The sequence below is a fragment of the Sorex fumeus genome, unplaced genomic scaffold, assembly GCF_029834395.1.
Source record: "Sorex fumeus unplaced genomic scaffold, SorFum_2.1 ptg000044l, whole genome shotgun sequence".
Classification (NCBI taxonomy): domain Eukaryota; kingdom Metazoa; phylum Chordata; class Mammalia; order Eulipotyphla; family Soricidae; genus Sorex; species Sorex fumeus.
The window spans coordinates 44,609,477-44,637,231 of record NW_026606101.1 but is presented as its reverse complement, the minus strand read 5'-3'; the positions used below and the strand labels follow the sequence as shown (position 1 = coordinate 44,637,231).

The following is a 27,755-nucleotide window of genomic DNA, read 5'->3' as shown; positions in this document are numbered from 1 at the left end:
ACATCTATCACCTTAATTTTCTCAGCTTTTGTGGGTGCCTGCTTGGCACTCTCCTGGCATAATTTCTCAAACTGTCCTTCTCCTTCAAAAGCTACCAGGCTCTTCTCAAATATCCATGCTCTTTCTGGGGCATCACCGAAGAACTGGACATGATACTGGCGGGCACTCTTTTTCTGACCTAGTTTTTAAAATGAAATGTTAAAACTTCAAAGTTAGAATCTGGGATGAAATAAAGTAAATGGGATGAAATAAAGTAAATCTATTAATAATTACAGATATGTAGTTAGGAGCTGCTTTGAAGTTTTCTATTTGTTGTTGAATTTGTTAACTTCAAAACAAATCCTACTTTTTTTTAACCTCACAGGTTTTTTGCCAAAGAGATTTATGACATTAATGACACTCTGGTAAAGTTCAAACTGATCAATAAAGAAAGGTGTCAAAACATGCTCCTTCATTTTATTCCCTCCCAAGATCCTCTAAAAAAGACAACAAGTAAGAAATAAAGAAAGGCGCTGGAGTGATAGCACAGCAGGTAGGGTGTTTGCCTTGCACGCAGCCCAACCCAGGTTCAATTCCCAGCATCCCATATGGTCCCCCGAGCACGGCTAGGAGTAATTCCTGAGTGCATGAACTAGGAGTAACCCCTGTGCATCGCTGAGTGTGACCCAAAAAGAAAAAAATAAATAAATAAAGAGGGAGATCAGTAAGAGAGCCACTCAAAAGAAATAGGACTGGGTCAGAGAGATAGTACAGTGGGAAAGGTACTTGCCTTGCATGCGACTGACCTGGGTTCAATCCCACGCACCCCATATCATACCCCAACCACCAGTAGGAGTAATTTTTCAGTGCAGAGCCAGGAGTAAGCCCTGATCATCACCAAGTGTGGTCCAAAAAAAAAAAAATGAAAAAAGGAAAACAAGACCACAGGCCGGGAGCTAGCTCAAAGGGCTAGAGCACATATCTTGCCTGAATGACTAAGTGTTACCACTGGAGACCCCTAAGCATCACTGGGTGTAGCTCTGGAGGCTCTCAATACTGCTGAGCAATACCACATCACCAGGCCTGAGCTCTGACCTCAGGAGCAATCCCTGGAACTCCCAAGCACTACTTGGGATGCCCCTTTAATAGCAAGAAATAAGGCAACAATACACTACCACTTGGTCTGGGCTTAAAGTCTAGCCCTACTACCTAGCTGGCTGGACTGACTAATGGAGCAACAGGAGCATGAAAACACTGATGACATCCAAGGGCAGACCAAAGGCCTCAGGGAAACTCCTTAGACATTCACTGCTGTGACTCTAAGCAGAACAGAAGAAACCACATGCTATGTGCAGCCAGGGAGCCTGAAAGAGGAAAAGGCTTGAGACCTGAGAATCCAGGAGAGGGAGAAAATGTCTGACAGAGCTGATGTGAGTGAGGCTGAATAAGGTCAGCTTTCTATGCCCAGTGGAGGGTTCTGTGCAGGCTAGTGCCTATTCCCTCATACAGAATGCTGTCAAAGAATCCAATGGAAACTTTCGAGAGCACTGTTTCACATTCTAGAAAAAACCTCTCCCCCAACTAAGTGGCCAACAGTACAACACAGCCGACCCCTCTGAAACAAGCTCTTAAGTCTCCCTAGGGGCTCACGCAGTGGACAGCAGTGCTGCCATTCCAATGTGACACCAGAATGCAGGAGTTCCAGCACAAATGAACCCAAACAGAGATCAACAGGCCTTTAGGGTTACAGACACATCAGGGAAAGAAGACACCTAACAGGACAATAAAACAAACAAGGGCTGAAGAGATGAAGGCAGCAGACAGGGCTGGCCTTGCATGGGGCTGACTACAGTTCACTACGCAGCACCACATTAGATTCCCTAACTACCGTCAAGAGTGATCTTAGGGAGTATGGTGCAGCCAGCAGGTCAATCTGTACCTGTGAGGCGAGTGCATCAGCCTTATGGTGCCTTCAGACTTCCAGATACCCCAAAATTGCTGCTATGCCTTTAGCCAGACTCCAAAAACTCTGGGCAAGGTTTACCAAGAAAGTAAACGGCCAAAAGTTAGGTATGTGGGAGACACACCCACGAACCACCTCCAGCTCAGCTATATAATTGGAGGCATGGCCTCTCTGGTTCCTGATCGAACTGTTTAATGACCATGATCCCAGAGACTCAGAAACATCTCAAAACCCTGTGGCTTTTGGCAGAAATGTGTCCAGTCCCTGCAGTAGGTTACAGGCGCAGGGCCACCCCAGGTGGGAATAGGTTTCATGCGTTAGCCTGTTTTCCCTGGTGGCCCGTGGCCACCATCCTCCAGAGGCCACTGGACAGTCAGGTTTGGGCCCACAGTAACAAGACACGTGGGGTCAATGGGATTGGGGCGGAGCTGGCCCTTTCCTCCCCATCCCAACAAGACCCCAAACGGCCTCTCTGGCTCCTGATCAAGCTGCTGAGCGACCATGATCTCAGAGACTCAGAAACAAATCTCGGAACCCACTGGCTTTTGGCAGAAATGTGTCGGGACCACGCAATAGGTTACTGCCGCCGGGCTACCCCAGGGGGGAAAGGGCACTCTCCCTCCGCCTGCTCCCTGTTGGCGGCTCAGTGGCCACCATCCGCCAGAGGCCATTGGACAGTCAGGTTCAGGCCTGCAGTGACGAGACACATGGAGCCTCACAGGATGGGTGTGGAGCGGGCCCTTTCCCCCCTACCCCAATGAGACCCCGAGTCGCCACCCACTAATGGCCTCTCTGGCTCCTGATAAAGCCGTTTAATGGCCATGATCCCAGAGACTCAGAAACAAATCTTGAAATCCACTGGCTTTTGGCAGAAATGCATCTGGACCACGCAGTAGGTTAGCGTTGCCGGGCCACCCCAGGGGGGAAAGGGTGCTGTCCCTCCACCTGCTCCCCTTTGGCAGCTTGGTGGCTGCCATCCACCAGAGGCCATTAGACAGTCAGGTTTGGGCCCCCAGTGATGAGACACGGGGGGCCTCACGGGATAGGGGTGGAGCCGGCCCTTTCCTCCCCACCCCAACAAGATCCCGAGTTGCCGTCCACGAACGGCCTTTCTGGCTCCTGATCAAGCTGCTTAACAGTTATGATCCAAGAGACTCAGGAACACATCTCGAAACCCAGCAGGTTTTGGCAGAAATCCCTCCAGATTTAATTGTTAAAATTTCGGAATTTCAAAATCGCACGGCCACTACAGCAGCCACTCGACATAATATGTTATTCATAACCAGCAATAGAAAACAAATTGTCTACTGTTGCCTTTTCAGCAGATCTGAGTGTTGGGGTAAAATCCCAAATAATAATGGTGGGTCTGGTGTCAAAATATTGAATATAATCAAAGTAGAGAGAGAGTAATGTGAAAATCATCTGCCCCACAGATAGGGGGAGGGTATATACTGGGGGATATACTGGGGTTAAGACTTGTTGTTACTGTGTTTGGCATATTGAATACGTCACGGGTAGTTTGCCAGGCTTTGCCATGCGGGCAAGATACTCTCGGTAGCTTGCCAGGCTCTCCGAGAGGGGCGAAGGATCTCGGTAGCATGCCAGGCTCTCCGAGAGGGGCGAAGGAATCGAACCCGGCTCGGCCGGGCCGGCTGTGTGCAAGGTAAATGCCCTACCACTGTGCCATGGCATTTAAACACTATGGTTTACCAAGTTGTTCATGATACAGTTGTTTCAGTAATTCAATGTTCCAACACCAATGCTATCACCAGTGTGACTAAACTATAATTCAAACACTCTTAAGCAGGACACATCTTTGTGTCATTCAAGTTGCTGGGGGAAAGGAAGACAACAAAATCCATACTAGTAAAACTGACAGGACAAAGTACTTCCAAGAATACCCCTGGATGCTGAAAGAAATATAGCAATATCTTTGAAATTCTGAGAATTGTGTTCAGTATAAAACTCTGCAAATATGCCAGAGCAACAGTACGGCAGGTAGGGCATTTCCCATGTACCTGACCAACCCGAATTCTACCCCCAGTATCCCAATATGGTCCCCGAGCCTGCCAGGAGTGAGCCCCGAACATCATTGGGTGTGGCCCAACACCCTGAGTAAATAAATTAGCACTGGTTCCAATCCTATTAATGGCACACACACTACATTCTTAAAGTTGTAGTATGATTTTTTGGCTTTTGAGGCCACAGCTGATGGTATTCAGGGTACCCCTAGGCAAGGCTGGATTCCCAAAAGGGTCACGGGCCCTTCTAGCCTGACACCTAACTTTTATACTTCCTCTCCACCCTGCTTCAAGGATTCTTTAAGTGCCCCAGGCACCAACTTAGAGTCGCAAGTTTTAAGACTTCAAAGATGGTCACATCCAGTTTTACTTCTTCCCACAGGCCCAATAAAATAAACTAGGACACTTTCCTAACTCAGAGTGAAAATACCATTTCTGGCTTAGTGGCAGAATGTATTCCTCACCTGTGGAAGGCCCCCTTGCAATACCAGAACACCTCACAAGAAAGAAAAAGTGTTGGAATGATGGTACAGTGGTTGGGATACATGTTTTGCATATGGCCAATGGAGGTTCAATCTTTGGCATTTCACATGATCCCCCAAGCTCACCAGGAGTGATCCCCAAACACAGAACCAGAATAAGCCTTGAACACAGCTGAGTGTGGCCCCCAAACAAAACAAATAAAAAATATACAAAATATATGCATGGTAAAGACTATTTCTCCTTTATCACCACTCAACCAGATGAAGCACATATACCAAAGGGTTATTAAAAAAAAATGGTGGAGTGACCAGAGCAATGAGACAGTGAGTAGGACACTTGCCTTGGACACAGCAGATCAGTGCTTAATTGCCGGCATCCCATATGGTCCCTTGAGCACCGCTAGGAGAGATCCCTGTGCATAAGGTCAAGAGTAAGCCCTGGGGGGCTGGAGCGATAGCACAGTGGGTAGGGCCTTTGCCTTGCACGCAGCTGACCCGGGTTCAAATCCCAGCATCCCATATGGTCCCCTGAGCACCGCCAGGAGTAACCCCTGAGAATCGCCGGGAGTGACCCAAAAAGCAAAAAAAAAAAAAAAAAAAAAAAAAAAGAGTAAGCCCTGAACATCACCAGCAGTGAGCCAACACCCCCTTCCCCACCAAATAAATGATGGAGACCAGAGAGCTACAACTAAATGGTGACAGTGCATGTTCTTCATGTAGGAGGCTCAGGTTCAACCCATTGCACTGCATGGTCCCTAAGCACTTTCAGGAGTGATCCCCGAACACTGAGCCAGGACAGTCCTGAGAAACATCAGGTAAAACCGAAAACCACAAAATGTCAAGGTTTCATATTTGAATCAATCATTCTACTACGTAGCCATAGTAGACCAATAAAAAAAAACCTGACTAAAAGGAACAAAGAATTAAATGGACATTTCTCCCAGAGAAACATAAATGGCCAACAAGCACATGAAAAGACTTTCCACATCACTGATAAAATATAAAGCAAACCACAATGAGCTACTAGCTCATACTCAGCAGAAGGCTACTATAATAAACATAAGACACATACTGACAAGGGTGGGTAGATGCTGCGACTGTGGGCTAAGTGGGTGGGAATATACACTAGTGTGGTACCAAAAAGAGTAAGGAGGCTTTTAAAATCAAAAAGATAGGGCAGGGGATGAAGAAAAAGTACAGCAGAAAAGGTGCTCGCCTCGCACATGGCTCACCCAGGTTCAATTTGTCCCTGAATGCTTCGATGGGTATCCCTGAGTCAGAAGTAAGCTCTGAGCACAGCTGTGTGTGGCCAAAAAACAAACACAATAGGGGCCAGAGAGAGAGACACAGCTCAGAGCATATGCTCTGCATGTAGGACCCCTGAGTTCGATCCCCAACACCACATGGTTTCCTAGCCGTGTCAGAGAAAGCTCCATCACCTAGCCAGAAGCAGTCCCCTGTTATTGCCAGGTATTGCCCCCCAAATCAGAGATATACATATTTGTGTGTTTCTCCACAGAAAGATGTGTGTATGCATGTATATATGTATACACACATATATATGTATGCATGTGTAAACAGGTATACATACATACATACATACATACACACAAAATAGAAATGCCATGATAGCACTCCCACAACTAGGTATTTACCCAAAAGAAATGAAAGGGTCTCAGACAGGTATCTATATGCCCACATTCATATCAGCACTACTTACAATTACTATAATGTGAAGCAAGGTAAGGGTTGATTAAAAGATGGGAGCCAAAGAGATAGTACATCAGGCAGGCCATTCACCTTGCACGAAGCTGACCCAAGTTCAATCCCCGGCACCATGCTGGGTCCCCCACGCTACACCAGGCGTGACCCCTGAGTATAAAGCCAGGAGTGAGCCCTGAGCACAGCCAGTTATAGCCCAAAAATAAACCAAAAAAGGAAAATAAACAAAATGTATATTCACATACAAATTATTATTGAACCTTAAAAAAGGGAGGAAATAACATGCTACAGAATAGATGAACTCTGAGAGCACCAACCCAAACGAAATAAACAGGGCACAAAAGGAAAAATACAACATGATTTCATTAAGTACCCAGAATACTAAAAATCCTAAAGACAGAAAACAGGTAGTGGGTGCTGGGAGGAGGGTATGGGCAAGGGGAGATGCTGTTCAGTACACAGTGAAGAGCGAGAGGGTGGATGCTAGTGCTGGGCAAGCAATAATGTGAATGTACTTATATGTGTACTTTGAATGATACGCTGAAAAAAGGGCAAAATAGAGGCCAGGGCAACAGTACAGCAAGTAGGGCACTTGCCTTGCATGCAACTAACCTGTGTTCACTCCCTGGCACTCCGTGATTCCCTGAGAACCATCAGGTGTGGCCCAAAAACAAAAAAAAACGAAAAATGGGCACACTGGTAAATTTTGTTGTGTTTAACACAATTTTTATTGGTTTTGGTTTTGGAGCCGTATCTAGCAGACATTAGGGTTGACTCCTGATGGACTCAAGGACCAGATGGATGCTCGGGACTGAACTCAGGTCGACTTGGTACAAATCAAGCTTCTTATCTGCTGTGCTACCTCTCCAGCACCTTAACACAATGCTTAAAGAAAAGAAGGGCTAGAACCGCCAGGACTGGTTCCTGAGTGCAGAACCAGGAGTGACCCCTGAGCATCGCCAGATGTGACCCAAAAAGCCAAAAAAGAAAAGAAGGGCTAGAGAGAGTATAGGGGTTAAGGTGCTTGCCTTGCATGCAGCCAACCCCAGTTTGACCCCCAGCATCGCATATGGTCCAAACACTGCCAGGGATCACTCATGAGCAGAGCCAGGAATAATCTCTGAGCACTACCAGATGTGACCCCAAAGTTCCCCCCCAAAAGAAGGTTGAACAATACTAGGGCTGTTTAAGGAAGAATAAGAACAAGTTTGGAAGTAAGAAAGACTAAGTGCACAAAACAAAGACAGAAAACCAGTCCCCAAACTCAATACCTTTAAGTTTGGTGTAGCTGTGAAGGAGAGGGTCTGCAGAAACCATGCATGGCCACCAAGGGTAACCGGACACTTTGGACCACACCAAATCACCCACATTGTATTTCAACAAGTGGTCTTTGTCTCCTGTAGTATTTAGACAGGACTCTTTCTTAGACGGAATCTGAAAATGAACAAAAGAAGTTTACCATATATCCACTAACAATTCCAATATCCAGCCTCTCACCCATTTAAGATTTGAGAGAAATCAAACTAGAGGTTTGAAATATACAAACATGCACTTCTAAAGCAGGAGGGCGTTTCTCCTCACTCAATTTTACTGAAACTCTCTTGTACTAAACGGGTCAGCACAGAGCCTGGAACATGGTAGGTGTCCGACATTAGGACCACAATGGTATAGTCTCCTTGGTCTGCTGGGAGGTGCATTGCTCAATAAGTTGAACAATGTCCAGGGGCAGGAGAGATAGGACAGCAGGAAGGGAGTTTGCCTTGCATGTGGCCAAGCTGGGTTCGATCCTCAGCATCCATATGGTCCTCCAAGCACTGTCAGGAACGACTTCTGAGTGCAGAGCCACGAGTAACCCCTGGATTGCCCTCCCGCCCCCCCCCCCCCAAAAAAAAGTGTCCATAGAACTCTACAACCTGGGACCAGAAGTGATATAGCGGATAGGGCAATTGCCTTGCACATGATCCCTAGCATCCCATATGGTCCCCTGAGCACTCAAAAGCCAAAAACAATCCTACTACACCCACAGGCATAACCATCCTGTACCTCAGTCACATGCCCGTCAGTTCTCTAGAAGACACGCATCAACCAATGCAGCGAGGAATCAGGAGGGTGCACTATGTTCCAAATTACTTTTTATCTAAGTTCTGTAAGTCCTGGCAGCTTCTCCATGCTCAACAGCTGAAGGCTGCCAGGGGACCAGCCTCCCTCCACCAAAAGTCAGCATGTGAATTCCTGAACCTTCCCAAAGAGTTCAAGTCACTTGGGGAAAAACACTGGGCTTATTTGGGTCTTCATTTCCTCATCTCAAAACCAAGAAGAACCTTGAACTCTCACTGGTTGTTGCCAAGGCCCATGTGTAAGACAGTAAAGGCCAGCATGTAAACACTTTCATTTCACATGAACATCTGTAAATTTAAAAAAAGGGGGGGGGGGGAATGTTGGGCCATACCTAGCAGTACTCAGGACTTAGTCCTGGCTCTGCATTCAGGAATTACTACTGGCAGTGCTTGGAGAACCATATGGGGTGCCAGGGATTGAAACTGGGCTGGCAGCGTGCAAGGTGAACACCCTACGTGCTATGCTATCACTCCAGTCCCTGTGAATAAAACTTTAATTCTCAGACTGGTCCACATATCCCAGTTTTGTTTACTGTGCTTCCTAAAACACATCACAACCTTACAAGGATGAGAATCATTATCCCCCTCAACTTATGATAGAAAATTTAGGCGATTTACCCAGGTTATAACAAAACCAAGTGGTAGTGCAGGAAATAATGGGCACCAGCCTCTTTCCTCCTCTATGGAAGACACGCAGCTCATCATGGCCAGAAAGCTCCATACACTATACTACCAGTCCAGCCTGGTACTCTAAGCAAGTATCTTAAAATTTTGCCATTATCAGACTCTGATAATGGATTCTGCTTGCACTGTCTCATGCCTGGGTTTCAAAGGGTAATAAGAGTGCTACCCAAGAGCTGGACCTGGGTAATCAGAGAATTCTCACTCTCCCCTTTAGCTTTAGGTTATGTCCTCTGCTTGCCTGTCCTCTGCCCAGATTGCCCAAGGACAGTTCTCACATAGTATCCATGAGAGAAAATGTGTGGCTGAGACAATCTGGACAGAGCATATGTCCAGTTAAGGCCTCTATATAAACCTCTCAGATCTGGCAAGAGTGGCAAGATACACCAAAATTTGCCTGTGGATGCCTAATAAATAGCCCTGAAGTCTGTCCAGTGGGTTACTGCCACCGACTCAAAAAAAAAAAAGAAAAAAAAAAAAACATTGTACGTGTGTGCTTGCCTTGTACGTGGTTGACTCCAGTTCAATACACGCCTGGCCTTCAAAGCCCGGGTGAACATGGAGGCTGTATTGCCCTCCTTCCCAGATACTCTCTCTAGCTCATACTCACTGAATTTTACTCATACTCCATAGGACTTTTCTTTTTTTTTAATTTTATTGAATCACCGTGAGATAGTTACAAGCTTTCATATGTGGGTTAAAATCAAACAATGATCAAACACCCATCCCTCCACCAGTGCACATTCCCCACGACCAATACCCCTGGTGTACCTATACCCCCCCTTTCCCACCCTTCCCTGCCTCCATGGCAGACAATATTCCCATACTCTCTACTTTCGGGCAATTATGGTTTACAATGCAGATACTGAGAGGTTATCATGTTTGGTCCATTATCTACTTTCAGCACCCATCTCCCATCCTGACCGGTTCCTCCAAGTCATCATTTTCTTAGTCTTCATCATTTCTCTATTTCAGCTGCCTTCTCCCCTTTGCTCATGAGGCAGACTTCCAGCTATGGAGCAATCTTCCTGGCCCATGTATCTACTATCCTTAGGTGTCAGCCTCATGTTATGTTGTTTTATACTCCACAAATGAGTGCAGTCCTTCTATGTCTGTCCCTCTCTTTCTGACTCATTTCACTTAGCATGATACTCTCCATGTCTATCCATTTATAAGCAAATTTCGTGACTTCATCTCTCCTAACAGCTGCATAGTATTCCACTGTGTAGATGTACCAAAGTTTCTTTAACCAGTCATCTGTTCTAGGGCACTTGGGTTGTTTCCAGATTTTGGCTATTGTGAACAGTGCTACAATGAACATATAGGAACAGATGTCATTTCTACTGTGCTTTTTTGCATTCTCGGGACATATTCCCAGAAGCGGTATTGCGGGATCACATGGAAGCTCAACTTCTAGTTTTTGAAGAACTATTCATATTGGTTCCAGAAAGGCTGCACTAGCAGGCATTCCCACCAACAGTGAAAGAGCATCCCTTTTTCCCCACGTCCACGCCAGCACTGGTTGCTTTTGTTCTTTTGAATGTGTGCCAGTCTCTGTGGTATGAGATGGTATTTCACTGTTGTTTTGATTTGCATCTCCCTGTCATAGGACTTTTCATACATAGTGATATGAATGACATTCTTCTGTCATTAAGGGACGGTTCTTGGGGCTGGAGCAATAGTCCAGTGGGTAAGGCACTTGCCTTGCACATGCCCCAAGCACCGCCAGGAGTGATCCCTGAGCACAGAGCCAGGTGTAAGCCCTGAGCACTGCTGGGTGTGACCCAAAATCAAACCAAAACGAAGATAGGGTCCTCCTCCCACCACTGATGAGTGAACACTTTTTCACAACAGTTAAGTGCAGAGTTCTGCACTAGGTAGGAACCTATCAGGGCACCTCAGAGAAATCAGGTAGTGGGAAGGACAGAGAGACAAAGGCACAGCACAGCCTGCTTACAATCCACAGCGGGCACGGGCTCTAGGGTCACAAAAGCTAGGGAGATGGCTCTAAGTGTGATAGCATACAAAAGGCCCAGTTCAATCCTGGTGCCTGGTGATCCTCTAAGCACCAACCAAGAGGGACTCCCAACTGGGAGCTCAACATTCTGGGCACACCCCCACCCCTTGCAAAACAAAAAGCTGCTCTTTGGAGAAGAGATTCATCACAGCCTATAAAGGTTGGACAGACAGGGTTTAGAAACTGATTTTTTCCTCTTTATGGACATCGTGATTCTGAACATTCAGTTCTCCAAATCTCCCATCCGGCTTGGCAGACAGCAGTGAGGCTTAAAGGAAGCAAGCATGGATGATGGGTGACCCTGGAACCCAATCACAGCCCCAGCTACATCATCATAGCCCTGTTCCCCAGGGAAAGCTGAGGAGCACCCCTGTCATCACCCCAGCTAAGGGAGGGGCCTGTGTTCACCTCATACCGGCTATACCTCAGTCTCCCTTCTCCAGACAGGCTCCCCACAAATACCTTTTGATCGGAGGGGCTGGAGATCTTGGATACCAGAGCTGCTTCGACAAGGCCCTGTTCCAGTAAGGAGTCATACTTGATGCTTCTCTTCCTGTTCCTACGCGCCTTGTTTTCTGTTTTTTGTATGCCGTCTTCTGTCTGGGATACAGCAGCAGCGCTATCACCACAAATGGATGATTCAAAAAGAGGTTTCCCATTCATGTACGTTTTGGTGATTTTCAGCTTAATTTCTGGAGAGCCGTTTTTGATAGTGGTAGTGTTAGGTGGTGTCCCAATTCCTTTCATTTCCTGAGACTCAAAACGCAGCTTGGCATCATGAGCACCAGGTTCTCCGTTAAACACCCGGGATGTTAAATCTTTCAGCTTCTCCGTTGGAATAAAGGGAAGTGCATCATGGCCATTAAACTTTTGCATGACCCCCTCATGCAGACTGGTAGAAAGCTGTGCTTTGCTGAGAAACACAGAGCACTCACGACTGACCTCACAGTTCTGAGTCTTCCCATTTGTATTGCCAAGGATTTCTGGCGCCTGCTTCATCTTTATGCACTTTACAACTTTATGAACAGAAAGAGGACTCTTTTTGATGCTAAATTCCATTCAACCCAGATGCTTCTGTTCTTAAAACACTACAACAGTTGGAAAACAAGAAAAAGAAACATATCAGTACATGGAAAAGTGCAACATCATTAATCATCCAGAAAATACAAATTCAAACCACAAGATACCAGCTCACACCCACTGTAAGGACTGTCATCCCTGATATGCACTGTTGGTGGGACTACATTAGTGCAGCCACAGGGAAAGCAATATAGAGGTTCTACAAAAATGTACAGAAATTATCGGTTCAGCAATTTCACTTCTCAGGATTTATCCAAAGAAAATTAAAATACTAACTTACAAGGGACAGAACGATGACAGGGTGTTTGCCTCACACGTGGCTGACCCAGGTTCAATCCCCAGCACCCCACAGGGTCCACTGAGCCCCACTGGGAGTGATCTCTGAGCACAGAGCCAAGAATTATGTCTGAGCACCACCAAGCGTGACCCAAAAACAATCACTCACTTACTAATTCAAAAAAAATAACACAACATTTCACGGTCATTAAAACATTATTTACAATAGCCAAGACAAAGAAGCTATCTAAGTATCCACCAATGACACTGGATAAAGGTGGCAAGATACATCCAAACACTTAACAGGGAATATATGTCCCCAGGCCCTCTTATCCTGGCTGAGGACACCAGAGAGAAGTCCAGAAACATGCCACAGTCACCTGGCCAGCAAAGTTTATGCCCAGATTGTCCAGGGCCAGGGAGAGCTCCAGCAGTAGAGAGCACATGCCTGGCAAGGCCAAGGTGCTAAAGTCAATCCCTGGCACCACAGGACTGCTAAGCATGACCATGTCTCCTTATTATATAGTGCCTTTGGAGTACTACCAGGAACACTGATCACCAGGTTTGAACACCAAATCCTCATGGTCACACCAAGACCTGAATATTGCCAGAAATGACCACACACCCTCAGGTACCACTGCAGATACTCCTCAATCCCCTAACTTCTTTAATCTTCCATTTCTTGGTATGGTATTAGTTGCAGATTGGTGAGACACACATGTACACACAGAATGGACAATTAGAAAGTGAGAAAGCACCCAAATCAGTTTGACTTTATGCTAAGGAGAGTATCCTCACTTCCATCACCCATCCGCCTGAAATGGAGTTCTACAGGAACAGGCAACTGAATTTAGCACCAGCTGAAGATGAACTGGCTGAAGCAACACTGCTGAGTCATACGTGACCTGCTCACAATGTGCTATGATGGATGCATGAAGCCCAAATACAGAGAGGGAAGGTTTTAATACCCCTCTAGGGTCTGGAGAGATAATGTACCCATAAGGTGCTTGGTCTGCCTACAGCTGACACAGGTTCAATCCCCACTAATACGAATGGTACCAGAGTACTACCAGGAGTGATCCATGAACATCAAGCCAGGAGAAGCCCAGAACAGAGTCAGGTGTGACCCAACCTGTCCCTACACGACCCCCCCCCCCAAAAAAAAATCAGACCCCTCTAGCTAATGTGTAATGATACGAGTGTGGACTACATAGCAATTCCATATAGTACACATACTACAATCCCACAGGGGCACTGATGAAGGAACCAAAACCCCAATGGTGCCAAGCAACAAGAATTGGAATCACTGATGCAGCTGGGAAGGCAGCATTCAACAGAAGCAGACACAGAGAAGCTGCCAAGCGGCATAGGTCTGACAGTTAAGCTATTTAGGTCGAGCAACATGGGGTTATCTGGTGCCAGGGAATGAACTTGAGGCTGAGGGTCTGATCCTTGGGATTGCCAGAGGTGACAGTGAGCACTACCAGGTGCCAGGTGAGCACTGCGTACCACCTCCCCCACAAAATTAAAAAATACGTAACTGAAAGGCACTAGAGAAAATCAAAAGCAAGGAAACAATGAGTGGGGTCAGTTCCCACAAGCAAGGAGTCATGGGGCTGAAGAATCAGTGCAGGGGAAGGCGTTAGGCATCCTGCAGATCATGGTTCAAATTCCTGGCACCACATTTGGTCCCCTAGCTTGGTCCACCAAGCACTACCAGGGGTCACTCATAAGCAAAAAGTAAAATGACCTGAGCACAGCTGGATATGGCCAAACCTCACTCCATCCCTCACTTGATTTCTTATAGAGACATCTATAACCTTACTACAGAACTGAGTTAACTGACAAAATGAAAGTACAGCGGGAAGGGCACCTGCCTCGCATGTGGCTGATCCAGCTTCCATACTGCCAAACGTAGTCCACAAATCAAAAATAAAAACCACCGGGGCCAGAGAGATGGTACAGCAAATAAGGTACTGGTCTTGAATGTGGCCGACCCAGGTTTAATCCCTGGCATCCCATAGGGTTCTTGAGTGATCCCTGAGTGCCAGGAGTGCTCCCGGAGTGTAGAGGCAGGATTAAGATCACAGCACAGTTGGCTGTGGCCCAGAAAATAAAAACAAAGAATTGGGTTTGCCTGGGGGGGCAGAAGGGGGTGGATGGGACAGGTTCTTTGTGATACTGCTGGGTAGAAGTAGACACTCTGGTGGGGGGTGTGGAATAACATTCATAAAACTACCAATAACATAGGACTGGAGTGATAGCACAGTGGATAGGGTGTTTGCTTTGCACATGGGTGGCCCAGGTTCTATCCCTGGAACTCAAGCCTGCCAGGAGTGATTCCTGAGGATAGCGCCATGAGGGAGGGAGGGAGGGAGGGAGGGAGGGAGGGAGGGAGGGAGGGAGGGAGGGAGGGAGGGAGGGGAGGGAGGGACAGACAGACGAACTAGGCAGGAGAAATAGCCCAAATGTGATGGCAGTCATCTCAGTCCTGTATGAGACCACATATGGTCCCCCTGACACCACCTGGGGTCACAACACCTGAACACAGAGCCAGGATTAGCTCCTGAACACCAACAAGTACTCAAAAAAAAAAATCAAGTGAGAGATGAAGTTCAATGGTAGAATATTTGCTTGGCATGTGTAATGTTCTGGATTCAATTCCTAGGACCATCAAAATAAAAAGGAGCAAGGGCCGGGTGGGACTGAATGCCACATGGTAGGGACAGGGAATCCTGACATGTTTATAGTCATCAAGACATTACCCTGAGTGAAATCACCAAAGGACCAATTCTGTGTAATCTTGGTCACAGGAGGTTCCTTGAGAAGTAAGATAACAGAAAACAAATGATTAGGCCAGAGACTGGGAGGTGTGTGGGGAGTTGTTTATTGAAAGAGATTCAAGAGATCAAAATTGTTATGAGACAGGCTGGTGAGACATACGCGTAAGGTAAGGTACTTGCCTTGCAAGTGGCCACCCCAGGTCCGATCTCTGGTATTGCATATGATCCTCCAAGACTACCAGGAGTAACCCCAGAGCACAACCTCCCCTCCCACAAATAGTTATGAGGCCCAGAAAAAACATGTTAATGTGCTTGCCTTGCATGCAGTCAACCCAAGTTCAATCCCCAAGCACCATTAGGAGAGACCACTACCTAGCACAGAGCCAGGAGTAATTTCTGAACACCTCTGGGTAGAGCACAAACCTCCCCCACAAAAAAAGAAAGAAAGAAAGAAAGAAAGAAAGAAAGAAAGAAAGAAAGAAAGAACCCATTGTTGAGTTTAATAGCATAAGACATGTAAAGTTTGGATCATAAAGAGTTCAGTAAATTCAATTTAAAAGGGAATTAGAAGAGCAGAGCCCCAGAACTATCAATCTGGGGCTGGAGAGTGCTTGCCTTGCACACAGTCAACTCAGGTTCGATCTCCAGCACCACATATGGTCCCCAAGCCTTACAAGGAGTGATCCCTGAGCGCAGAGTGTGGAGTTAACTCTGAGCACATCAGGTATAACACCCCCTCCCCCCCCAAAAAAAACAATCAAAAGACAGAATTCATATACCCACCCAGAAAAGGAACAAATGAGACAGAAAAGAATATTTGGGAATTAAGATCAAAAAAAAATTCCCAGACCTAATATAAATTCACAGATTCACAGAAACCCCCGGCAAACATCAAACAGGAAAAACAAAAGAACACACCCAGCAGCACAAAACGCTGAGAACAGAAAATCCCAGAGGCAGAAAGAACTTCACTAAGAAAAAAAAAATCCCTCACATGCTAGGGGAAAAGGGAGCTCAGATAGAGAAAGGAGCACCAAATAAAGGATGTTGGGAGGATCCTCCAGGATGGGAGAAGCATGCTGAAAGTAGATAATAGACCAAACATGATTGCCACTCAATGTCTCTTTTGCAAACCATAACACCCAAGAGGAGAGAGAGAACAAAAGGGAATGCCCTCCCAGAGGCAGGGTGGGATGGGGGCTCTGAGGGGGTGGAAGGGATACTGGGATCCGTGGTAGTGGGAAATGGGCACTGGTGGAGGGATGGGATCATTGTATAATTGAAACCCAAGCACAAAAATTTGTAAGTCTACAACTGTACCTCATGGTGTCTCACTAATAAAAATTTTTAAAAATTTTTTAAAAATAAAGTTGTATCATGTTAAAAAAAAAGAACAAAGCAAATGCATTTTCAGAGAAACATAAACTAAGATACTGTTCTTAGTTTGAAGATGCAAATCTCCACAAAATGCTGAAAAGAACCTGAAGTTTGAAGAGAATAGGCAAACTTTATTTTCTCTTTAGGAGGAGATGAAGACACCAAAAATGGTGAATTTATTTGTTCCACTTAGTTCCTCCTATCTTTTTTTCTTGCTTTTTGGGTCACACCCAGCAATGCACAGGGGTTACTCCTGGCTTTACACTCAGGAATTACTCCTGGCAGTGCTCAGGGGAGACAATATGGGATGCTGGGAATCGAACCCGGGTCAGTTGCGTGCAAGGCAAACACCCTACCCGTTGTACTGTATCTCCAGTCCCTGTCCTATCTTTAAAAAAAAAAGTCAAACTAACCCAAAAGTCAAAACATTTTGAGTTATAACTTGATATAATACACATGTCAACTGCAACATGAAAAGTATAACTAAGCCTAGACAATTGCAAGGTTCTTACCTTTACACCAACACCAACACTAGACTATGATGAGTTATTGGCATAAATGCAATTCTATTTAGAACATAAAACATAAAAGTAACAAATAGAATCATTAATAAAGGAAAATCAGTTGTTAACAATCAAAGCTTGAAAAACATTCACCAACAAAATCAGATTTCTGGGACCTGAGCAATAGTATAATGGGTAGAGTGTTTGCCTGGCATGCAGCCAACCCAGGTTCGATCCCCCATTTAGTCCCCCACGCACCATCGGGAGTAATTCCTGAATGCAAGAGCCAGGTGTGGCACCAAAACAAAACAAAAAATCAGATTTATTGGGTTCTCTTAATTTTCAAAAGAAAATTAATCTTAATTTTCAGAATCTTCACTTCTTGACACCCAGAGCACTAACTGCCCCCCCCCCACTCACACCGCCATCATAAAGCTCAAGAAAGGAGCAGTCTAACTCTGGACACCTGGTCCAGGCCTGTTGAGGGCCGCGCTCCTCTCCTTGGAGGCAGCTGCTCTGTGACCCACATCACCCCTCACTGTGTGGTGGTAGGCTCTGAACTTCTATGATGCTACCCCAGTATACCTGGCTCTGCATTTTGACCCCTACCTTAATTTCACGTGTTGAACCATGAAGTCTAAGTCTTTTCAGTCACAATATTTAAATTTATCACTCTTACTATTTAAAAAATTCCAGAAGACAAAAAGTAAAAAGTTTCTCAAACCTTTGTATCAGCTTAATTCTCACACAAAGCCAGAAAACAAATGTCCCTTAAAAAAGAGCTTCAGACCAAGATCAGTTTAACTGCACTGCATTGTCCTCCTGTTGTTCATCGATTTGCTCTAGCGAGCGGGCCCAGTAACACTGTGAGACTTGTTACTGTGTCTGGCATATTGAATAAGTCACGGGTAGTTTGCCAGGCTTTGCCATGCGGGCAAGATACTCTTCGGCAGCTTGCTGGGCTCTCCAAGAGGGGCAGAGGAATCAAACCCGGCTCAGCCGGGCCGGCTGTGTGCAAGGCAAATGCCCTGCCGTTGTGCTATCACTCCAGCCCTCAATTCGACTATAGCTACAAAATAAATTCATCGATTGCCCCAAGCAGGCCCCAGTAACGTCTCTTCGTCCTAGCCCTGAGATAAATTATAAAACAGAAACAAATTCGTTATTACCATAGTAAAGTAAGAACATCGCAGCCAAAAGAGCTCATCCAAAAAAGATTCAAAATCAAGCACTCCATTAAATATCTACATCAATATAATACAGAAGATTTCTGGGGAAAGAAGTCAAAATTAAATATATCTATTTATTTGGTTAAAGCTAAATATTTGTCTAATGCAAAGCAAGAACAGTACCCTTTCTGGTCCAGAAATGAAGAAGAAACAATAAGCCGTGTAGATACAGGTTGACCAGAGCAGGATTCTGGGTTACAAGCAGCACAAAACCAGAACCCGAGACAGAGAAGCAGGGCAAGGCCCCTCTAGCCTTGTCAGGCCAGAGTGGAAGTGGAGGCCAAGGCTGCGCTGATTCTCAGCCCTCTGGAGGACTAGCTTCCCCCTCACACTCAGCACACTAAGCCCACAGAGTCTGCTGTGAGTGCCGCTGTCATCTCAAACTCACCACTGGTTCTATGCTGCACTCGATACAAACCCCTACCGGAGGCAGTTTTGAAACCAGTCCTCAAGAAATCTGCTTCAAGGGCCAGAGAGAGAGTACAGTGAGCATGGCACTTGCCACCCACCTGGTGAACCCAGGTTCAATCCCCAGCACCACATACAGTTCCCCAAGCAGGAGTGATCTCTGAGCACGTGGCTGTGTTTAGGGTAAGCCCTAAATACTGCCACGTGTTGCCCCAAAACCAAAAAAAATAATGAAAAAGAAAAAGATCTACTTCAAGAAGGTCTTGGTGCCCTAAATCTACTAGAGCAACAAATATGAAACATGGGTTGAGAATAAGCAAGTCTTGGTAAAACCCTACGCCAAGGCAACTTGAAAACTGCTCAGAGGGACCAAGCCTAGAAGACACACTGCCAAAGTGAGTGAATGGACAGATCGTGCAACCCACAGACCCATCACAGCAGAACAGCAACGTGGAGAAGCTCAGAACAGGGCAACATGGAAAGTCTTGCATGGAATGTAAGCAAATGACTTTTTGTTTTGTTTTCCTTTCTTTTTGGTCACACCTGGCAATGCACAAAAGTTACTCCTGGCTTTGCACTCAGGAATTACTCCTGGAGGTGCTCAGGGGACCATACAGGATGCTGGGAATTGAATCTGGGTCAGCCACGTGCAAGGCAAACGCCCTACCCACTGTACTGTTGCTCCAGACCGGGAAACAAATTACTTTTGCATGGCTGGAAGATCCAGAAAATAAAATCACAGACACTGAAATTTTAAAAACCCATTGGTTTAGTTGATAAAACCAGAATAAACAGAAGTAAAAGGGGAAACACCATCCAAAAAAAAGACTAGGGAAAAAAAACAAAAAAACAAGGCAGGCTGGAGTGATAGCACAGCGGTAGGGTGTTTGTCTTGCACACAGCCAATCTGGATTCGATTCCCAACATCCCATATGCCCCAAGCACTGCCAGGAGTGATTCCTGAGTGCGTGAGCCAGGAGTAACACCTGTGCATCCCCGGGTGTGACCCAAAAAGAAAAGGGAAAAAAAAAAGAAAAAAGAACAAAGGCACATGCTGATAAAGAGGTGAAAGCTACTTTGAGATTAGGAGACAAACATTAACTCTTACAAAAATCCATACCACACCTAGGATGCTGGTATTTTAGTTATTGGTGTTAAAGGAAGACATAAAAATATCCTGCCATCCTAGTTAATCCAAAAAGACATCAGAGGAAATAAAAATAAACACTGGAAAGGAAGAACTAAAACAGACTATTGTTCACAGGAGACATGGATCATCCATGCAGAATAGCTAAAAGAATTTTTAATTCCTGAGGACCTGAAGGCCTAGGACAAACAGTAAGATGTTTTGCCTTGCAAGTGGCAGACCCAGGTTCAATTCCTATGTGGTGCTGGAAATCAAACCCAGATCAGGACATGCAAAGCAAACACCCTACTCTCTCTATTATCCCTCCAGCCAAATAAAATATTTTGATGATGGAGCAGAGGCAAAAGCAAAGAAGCAAAGATCATCTTTTCAACAAACAGTCCTGGATCAACAAGACATCCATATGCAGGAAAAAAGTGCATCTAGGGACTAGAGAGATACACACGGCTGACCAAAGTTCGACCCCCAGAACCACATTATCATTCCCCCAAGTACCCCCCAAGAGCAATCCCTGAACTCAGAATCAGATGTAAGCCCTGAGAACCACTGAATGTGGCCCCAAAATAAAAAGAATAAAAATAAATAAGTGAATACAGGCACAGTCCTTACATCCTTCAAGGAAATGAAATGGAAATGAAAATGAATCATAAGCCCAAAAGTAAAGTACAAAACTAGAGGACTCCTAGATTAGAATGTAGATGAACACCTCGGGTTTAGAGGGAATCTGAGATTCAACTAAAGGCACGATCCATGAAAAATAACTGATAATCTGGATTTTAATAAAATAAAAACATCTGTTCTGAGACAGATTGTATAAGAGATTGTGAAGGTAAAGTCATAGTTGGGAAGAAAATATTTACAAAAGATGCAAATGGTAAAGGACTGCTCTCTAAAATACAGAGAACTCCTTAAAACTAAGTCAGAAAGTTAGTGCAGCTGGTAGAGCACTTGCCTTGATCCCTGGCAATCCATATCATTCCCCAGTCCCACAGGAGTTGAGTCCTGAGCACAGAGCCAGGAGTAAACTCGAGCACTGCTGGTAGTAGCCCCAAAACAAAATAAATTACTCTTAATGGGGCTTGACAGCACAGCGAGCAGGGCATTTGTCTTGCACGCAGCTGACCCGGGTTCAATTCCCAGCATCCCATATGATCTCCTGAGCACCGCCAGGAGTGATTCCTGAGTGTAAAAGCCAGGAGTAATCCCTGAGCATCATCGGGTGTGACCCAAAGAGGAAAAAAAAAAAAAGACAAAACCTCTTTACTGGCCAAAGAAGCCAATCTTTTTTAGTTTTGTTTTACAGCCACACCTCGTGGTGCTGAGGGCTAACTACTGCCTCTGCACTCACAGGCAAACTCAAGGGACCATATGAGATGCGAGGGAATCAAATTCAGGTTGGCCACGTGCAAGGTCAAGTGCTCAACCCGCTATACTATGGCTCCAGCCAAGATATCAATCTTTTTTTTTTTTGGAAAGTAGTCCACAATATTTGTATACCAATCCCACCACCATTATACACCATATTTAGGATGTTTCCTTCCTGAACCCCAACCTCTGTCCCAAAGCAAACTGAAATAATTTATTGTGTATTGTTATGAAAAACTGCTGAAAATGCTACAAAAGAACGAGGAGGGGCTAGAGTAATAGTACAGCAGGTAGTGCACTTGGCCTTGCATATGGCCAACCTGGATTTGATCCCTGGCATCTCATACGGTCCCTTGAGTTCGCCTGTGAGTGCAGAGGCAATTCCACATTTGCCTTGCACTCAGCCAACCCAGGTTCGATTCCCAGCATCCCATATGGTCCCCTGAGCACCATCAGAAATAATTCCTAAATGCAAAGTAAGCATTACTGGTGTGACCCAAGAAGCAAAAAAAAAAAAAAAAAAAAAAAAAAGAGAGAGAGAGAGGAAAGAGTGTTTGATTTTCCTCTACCCTAATTGCTCCAAAAACCATCATCACTACCATGATAAAGTCTGCTCACTCAAAGCATCTGGAGCAGGAACTCCAAAGATCACTGCCCTCCAGTGATCCCAGCAGCATTGCAGCGAAGTAAAAGACAGAAGCAACTCAAGTTTCTACCCACAAAAGGAATATATAAAATGTGGTCTATACGCGATAGCACAGCGGTAGGGCGTTTGCCTTACACGCAGCCAACATGGCCAACCCAAGTTCGATTCCTCCGCCCCTCTCAGAGAGCCCAGCAAGCTACTAAAGTATCTTGCCCGCACTGCAGAGCCTGGCAAGCTCCCCGTGACGTATTCGATATGCCAAACACAGTAACAAGAAGTCTCACGATGGAGATGTTACTGGGCCCGCTCGAGCAAATCGATAAACAACGGGAGGACCATGACCATGACCGTGACACATACGATACACATTCAGCACAAAATATCAGCACGTTAAAGGGAATGAATCCAACAGGGAGATAGGTCAAAGAGCAGAGTGTATACTCTGCAGCCCATTTCCATCCTGGCACCCCCAGGAGCTCTCCTTGCACGGTGACAGCAGCAGTCAGAGCACCATCAGGCGTGGTCTAATACAAAAGCTTAAAAAAAAAAATTGGGAGGTGGGGCACAGTGAGTGTTTGGAGAATACTGGGCTGTGCTCATAGGTTACTCCTTGCTCTGCACTCAGGAATCACTCCTGGTGGGCTCAGGGGACTATATGGGCTACCAGGAATTGAACTTGCATTGGTCCACATGCAAGGCAAGTGCCTGACCCACTGTACTATCACTCCAACTCCAAGCTTTAAAAATCTTTAAAGGAATGAGGTTTTGATACCTGCTACAATGTGGATGAATGTGAAGACTAACCCCCGGCACCGATGGCCTAAGAATACTGAGACCCCTGGACTGGCCCCAGCGTCCCACACTGAACTGCCTTTACTGGGCCCTAGTACTTAATGACCATAATCACACTGCTAAGCCAAGTACAGCTGAGAAATGCTGAGGAGCTTCCCAAAAAAAATGTCTCAAAGTTGTAAATACTATATGATGAAACATGAGCTTGCGAGCATAATTTTACTTCAGAGACAGAAAATCAAATGGATTTTCTGAGTTGTTCAGGTATGGCACATTACTGTTTACAGGAACAGAGTTTCAGTCTTCGCAGATAATAAAGTTCTAGAGATGGGTGGTGTGTTACAGTTACAGAATAGCATGAATGTACTTCATACCACAGAACTGTACACTTAAGCCTTGTTATGGATCTTGTGCACGCGAGCGCACACACACACACACACACACACACTTTGCCTCAGGGATCTTACTTTTTTTTTTTTTTGCCTTTTTGGGTCACACCCGGCAATGCTCCTGGCTCTGCACTCGGGACCATATGGGACGCTGGGAATCGAACCCGGGTCAGCCACGTGCAAGGCAAATGCTCTACCCACTGTGCTATCTCTCCAGCCCCCTCAGGGATCTTACTTTTAAATGGAATTCCAAGAGAGGTGGGGAAAAGAAAATATTCAAGAGGAGGATGCGCATAAATCAAAGGAAACGCAATTATTTGGATTAAAAGAGCACCAGGGTATTCAAGTAAGTCTTTAACAATCAATGTCTATGGGCTGAAGCACAGCTGAACAGGCTGAACACAAGTTGTATGCAAGAAATCTGGGTTAAATTCCAGCACAAGATAGTCCCCACAAGGATCAAGCCAGGAATAGCCCTCAAGCACAAAAATAATGTCTAGATACAGCATATTGAAACTATACTATATGAAGGCAAAGACTCTGGCAAAGAACCTGGCTGGAGAGACAATCCAGTAAACCTCAGTTTGATCCCCAGCACTACAAACAGTCCCACAGAACACTACCCAGAGTGACTCCTAGGCACAAAGTAAGAAATAATCCTGAGCACTGCCCAGCTTGGCTCAAACACTCAAAATAAAATAAAATCTTAAAACCTAAGTACTTATAGGGGCTGAAGCGATAGCACAGTCGGTAGGGTGTTTGCCTTGCACACAGCCAACCCAGGTTTGATTCCCAGCATCCCATATGGTCCCCCGAGCACTGCCAAGAGTAATTTCTGAGTGCAAACCCAGGAGTAACCCTTGTGCATCACCGGGTTGACCCAAAAAGAAAAAAATAAAAACCCTAAGTACTTATAAACAGTAAGTTTATCTCCTAATAAACTTGCAAAAGAAACAGGAACTGCAAGGCAGGGAGTAGCAGAAGGAGGTAGGGAGAAAGAAAATTTCAAAAGACTTTTGACTTGTTTGTTTTTGGGTCACAGTGATGCTCAGGGCTTACTCCTGGCTCTGCACTCAGGAATTATTCCTGGTGGTGCTCAGGGGACATATGGGATATCAGGGATCAAACCCAGGTCAGCCGCATGCAAGGCAATCACCCTACCCACTGTACAAATGCTCCATTCCCAGAATTTTGACAATTTTTAAAATATGAGCTTCCTTTCTCACTTTTACCTAACACTCCTTCCAGACACCCCAATTAAATGACAGCAAGGAATTTCCAAAAATAGTACCAACCCACAAGGACAAAGACAACAGAGGAATGAGAGAAATGTCAAATTCAAGAGAACTAATGCAAAAAAAATTAAATCTCTATTGGAGGTGTGATATAAGAAAAATTTATAACAAGAATTCTAGTTCCTAAATACTTCCCTTTTAAAATATCTTAAATGGAAATAATAGGACAATGGGCTCTTGCCTTGTATGCTACTGACAAGTTGGAGTTGGATCCCTGGCATCATATATTGTCCCCTGAGTCCTGTTAGGAGTGATCCCTGAGCACAAAGCCGGGAATAAGCCCTGAGCACCACTGGGTATGGCCCAAAATAAAAATAAAACAAAATTTTTATTTTTTTCCCTTAAAAAATATTCTAATAAATGTAGCCCAATCATTGAAATGGCTAAAACACTGAAGCAAGTCAGTGAAATTAAAATATTTAATTATATGTATATAGCGAAAATATTTAATTAAAATTGAAAAGCTAATCATGGTTCAAATAAATCCTGGTACCACATGTGGTCCCCCAAACACAATCAGGTATGGTCCCTGAGCACTGAGCCAGGAGTTAGCAGTGATTCCCAAGAGGACTATGAATGAGGGCCTAAAACAGAATATTGCTCGCATTGGTAACAGCTTAGGAGAATTACAAGGCCACAGGCTTAGCTCAATGGTAGAGCACCTGGCTTACATTGAAATACTGGATTCCATCTTGACCCCTCCCCCAAAAAAACTATATTAGCAATCCCGTACATACACATTTCAAGAATATACACAATATGACCTGTAAGGAATGAGGAGCTGGCAGCCACACTCTCATTCAATATGTGGATATATCATCTACTTGAAAGTTTGGGGGGCTGTTGGGGGGGAGGAAGGACCCACACACCCTCTGGTATTCAGGGCTTACTTCTGGCTCTGCTCAGGGATCATTCCTGAAGGTGCTGAGGAAACCATATTTTTTTCCTTTTGTTTTTCTGGACCACGCCATGCAAAGCTCAGGGTTATTTCTGGCGCTGCACTCAAGAATTACTCCTGGTTGTGCTCTGGGGTCAGAGCGATAGTACAGCATGTAGGGCATTTGCCTTGCACATGGGTCACCCAGGTTCGATCCCCAGCATCCTATATGAACCCCAAGCACCACCAGGAGTAATTCCTGAGTGAACAGCCAGCAGTAACCCCACCAGGTGTGATCCAAATAACTGAAGTACTACATACTCTGCAATGCTCAAGAAACAAAGTGACAGCCAGAAAACACATCATACATCTCCTATGGTCTTGCCAAGAGGAGGAAAGAAATTAAAGAAAATAAGGGAGCAAATGGCAATAGATGAATGAAAGGGAGAAAGGGGCAGAAAAGTGAAGCAGGAAGAAAGGAAATACGGTTGAAAAAAAAAGTGAAAATTATGTCGATTCACATAAATGGAGTTCCCAAGAGCAACAATTTTCAAAATGGGAAAAAAGTGCTGTTTTTAGTATGAGAAGAACACTGATGTTAAGGAAAGAAACTATGATGGCTTTGGCAGAACCTCAGATGTGGCTTTGAACCAAGCACCTGCAATCTCCTATTATATCTCTAGGCTGCAGCTTTCGCTGAAGCTTCTGTGACTGAATCAAGAAAGGTCCAGGACCCAGGGGGATGACTCGGTGGCTGAAGGTGCCTACCTTGCAAAATGAATCATGAGTTTGGACCCTTGTGCAACAGCCTAAGAGTCTCTCAATAGATAAAGGGATAAAGAAAATGTGATACACATACACACAAACATACACAATGAACTATTACTCAATTTGTATATATACAAACAGGATTAGTTTATGATTATTAAAAAATGAAACCTTTGTGACAAGGATAAACCTGTAGAACATTAAATTAAGTGAAGTAAGCCTAGAGAAAGGCAAGTATTATATAATCTCATTTATATGAGGAATATGAAAAAGTCAAACTCAGGCTGGAAAAAGTACAGCAGGTAGGGCACTTGCCCTGCACACAGCCTCTCAGGGTCCCATCCCCAGGATCCCAAGGTGTGCCAGGAGTAATCCCTGAGTACAGTGTCAGGAGTAAGTTCTGAACACAGTCAAGCGTGGAACACTCAAACTCAGAATGATTGCCAACAGTACTGGAGGAAATGGGAAGATTTTGTCACAGGACACAGCCTTTCTTTTCTAAGATTCATTCACTGTGAAGACATACTGTCCTGCATGGTGACTCTAGTTAATGACCCTGTATTGTAGAGCCAGAAAGGGTTCTTGCCTTACATGCAGCCAACCTGGGTTTAAGCCCCTGCAATGCATAGGATCCCCCAACCCTTGAAAGGAATGACGCTTGAACACAGAGCCAGGAGTAAGCCCTGAGCACTGCGAGGTGTGGCACCAAATAAAATAATCCTGAATTTTGTTGCAAGTGGTTTTTTTTTTCTTCTTTAATGCCAGACCTTAGTGCAGATGTTGGGCTGGGGATCAAACCCAGGACTCCTGCATTTAAGGCATTTGCTCCAGCTTGTGCTCTCTTCCTCGGCCAAGGGTAGACCTCAAGCAGAGTCAACACATACAAAAAAGAAGTGATCAAGTGTGACAATAAATATATCTATCTGATTATGACAATCACTTCACTGTATGTTTATATCAAATCATCACATTTTATACTTTAAATATGCCCAAATTTATTTGTAAATTGTGCCTTAACCTGGGGAAAAATTGTAGGTGAAGACTTTCCCTGCCAGGGCCGGAGCAATAGTACAGCAGGTAAGGTGTTTACCTTGCATGTGGACAACCTGGGTTCGATCCCTGGTATCCCGTATGGTCCCCCCACACTGCCAGGAGTAATTCCTGAGTACAGACCCAGGAGTAAACCCTGAGCATTGCTGGGTGTGACCCAAAAAAAGCAAAAAAAAAAGATTTCCACCCCCCCTAACTATTAAAGAAGGGAGCCAGAGAGAGCTCAAGCAGCTGAAGAGCTCTGCCTGACATTCAAGGTTCCAAGCTTGATTCTGGGCACTGCAAAGGGCCAGAAGACTGAAGACAGGAGAGAGGAGAGAATGAAAAGAGAGGAAAGAGAACATGAAAAAACCAAAATTATGCAATGCATTTAAGATTTTTGTTTTGTTTTGTTTGGGGGCTATCGTCAGCAGTACTCAAAGGTTTATTCCAGGCTCTGCGCTTAGGGATCACTGCTAGAGGGCTAGGGGGACCACATAGGGCTCCAGGTATCAAACCCAGGTCGATCACATGCAAGGCAAACACCTACCCACTGTATTAAAAGGTAAAGGTAAAGGCCCTCCCGTTGATCATCGATTTGCTCGAGCGGGCCCAGTAACGTCTCCATTGGAGACTTTGTTGTTACTGTGTTTGGCATATCGAATACTCTCGGTAGCTTGCCGGGCTCTCCGAGAGGGGCGGAGGAATCGAACTCGGGTCGGCCATGTTGGCCGCTTGTAAGGCGAACGCCCTACCTCTGTGCTATCGCTCCAGCCCTTACCCACTGTATTAACTCCCCATTTTAAATT

At 45.1% G+C, this 27,755-nt stretch overlaps 1 protein-coding gene across 2 annotated transcripts in view; it reads right to left on the bottom strand.

Annotated features, from left to right (window-relative positions):
* The window catches only part of NSD2 (nuclear receptor binding SET domain protein 2), an 88,765-nt gene that overhangs the window by 44,036 nt on the left and 16,974 nt on the right, over nt 1–27,755 (bottom strand). For both annotated transcript variants that reach the window (XM_056122127.1, XM_056122126.1), the window contains exons 2-4: nt 11,445–12,070; nt 7,439–7,601; nt 12–178 (exon numbers count right to left, since the gene is read on the bottom strand). In XM_056122127.1, coding sequence (XP_055978102.1) covers nt 12–178; nt 7,439–7,601; nt 11,445–12,041 — 927 coding nt within the window. In that variant the 5' untranslated portion in view covers nt 12,042–12,070. The remainder of the gene's footprint in view (nt 1–11; nt 179–7,438; nt 7,602–11,444; nt 12,071–27,755) is intronic.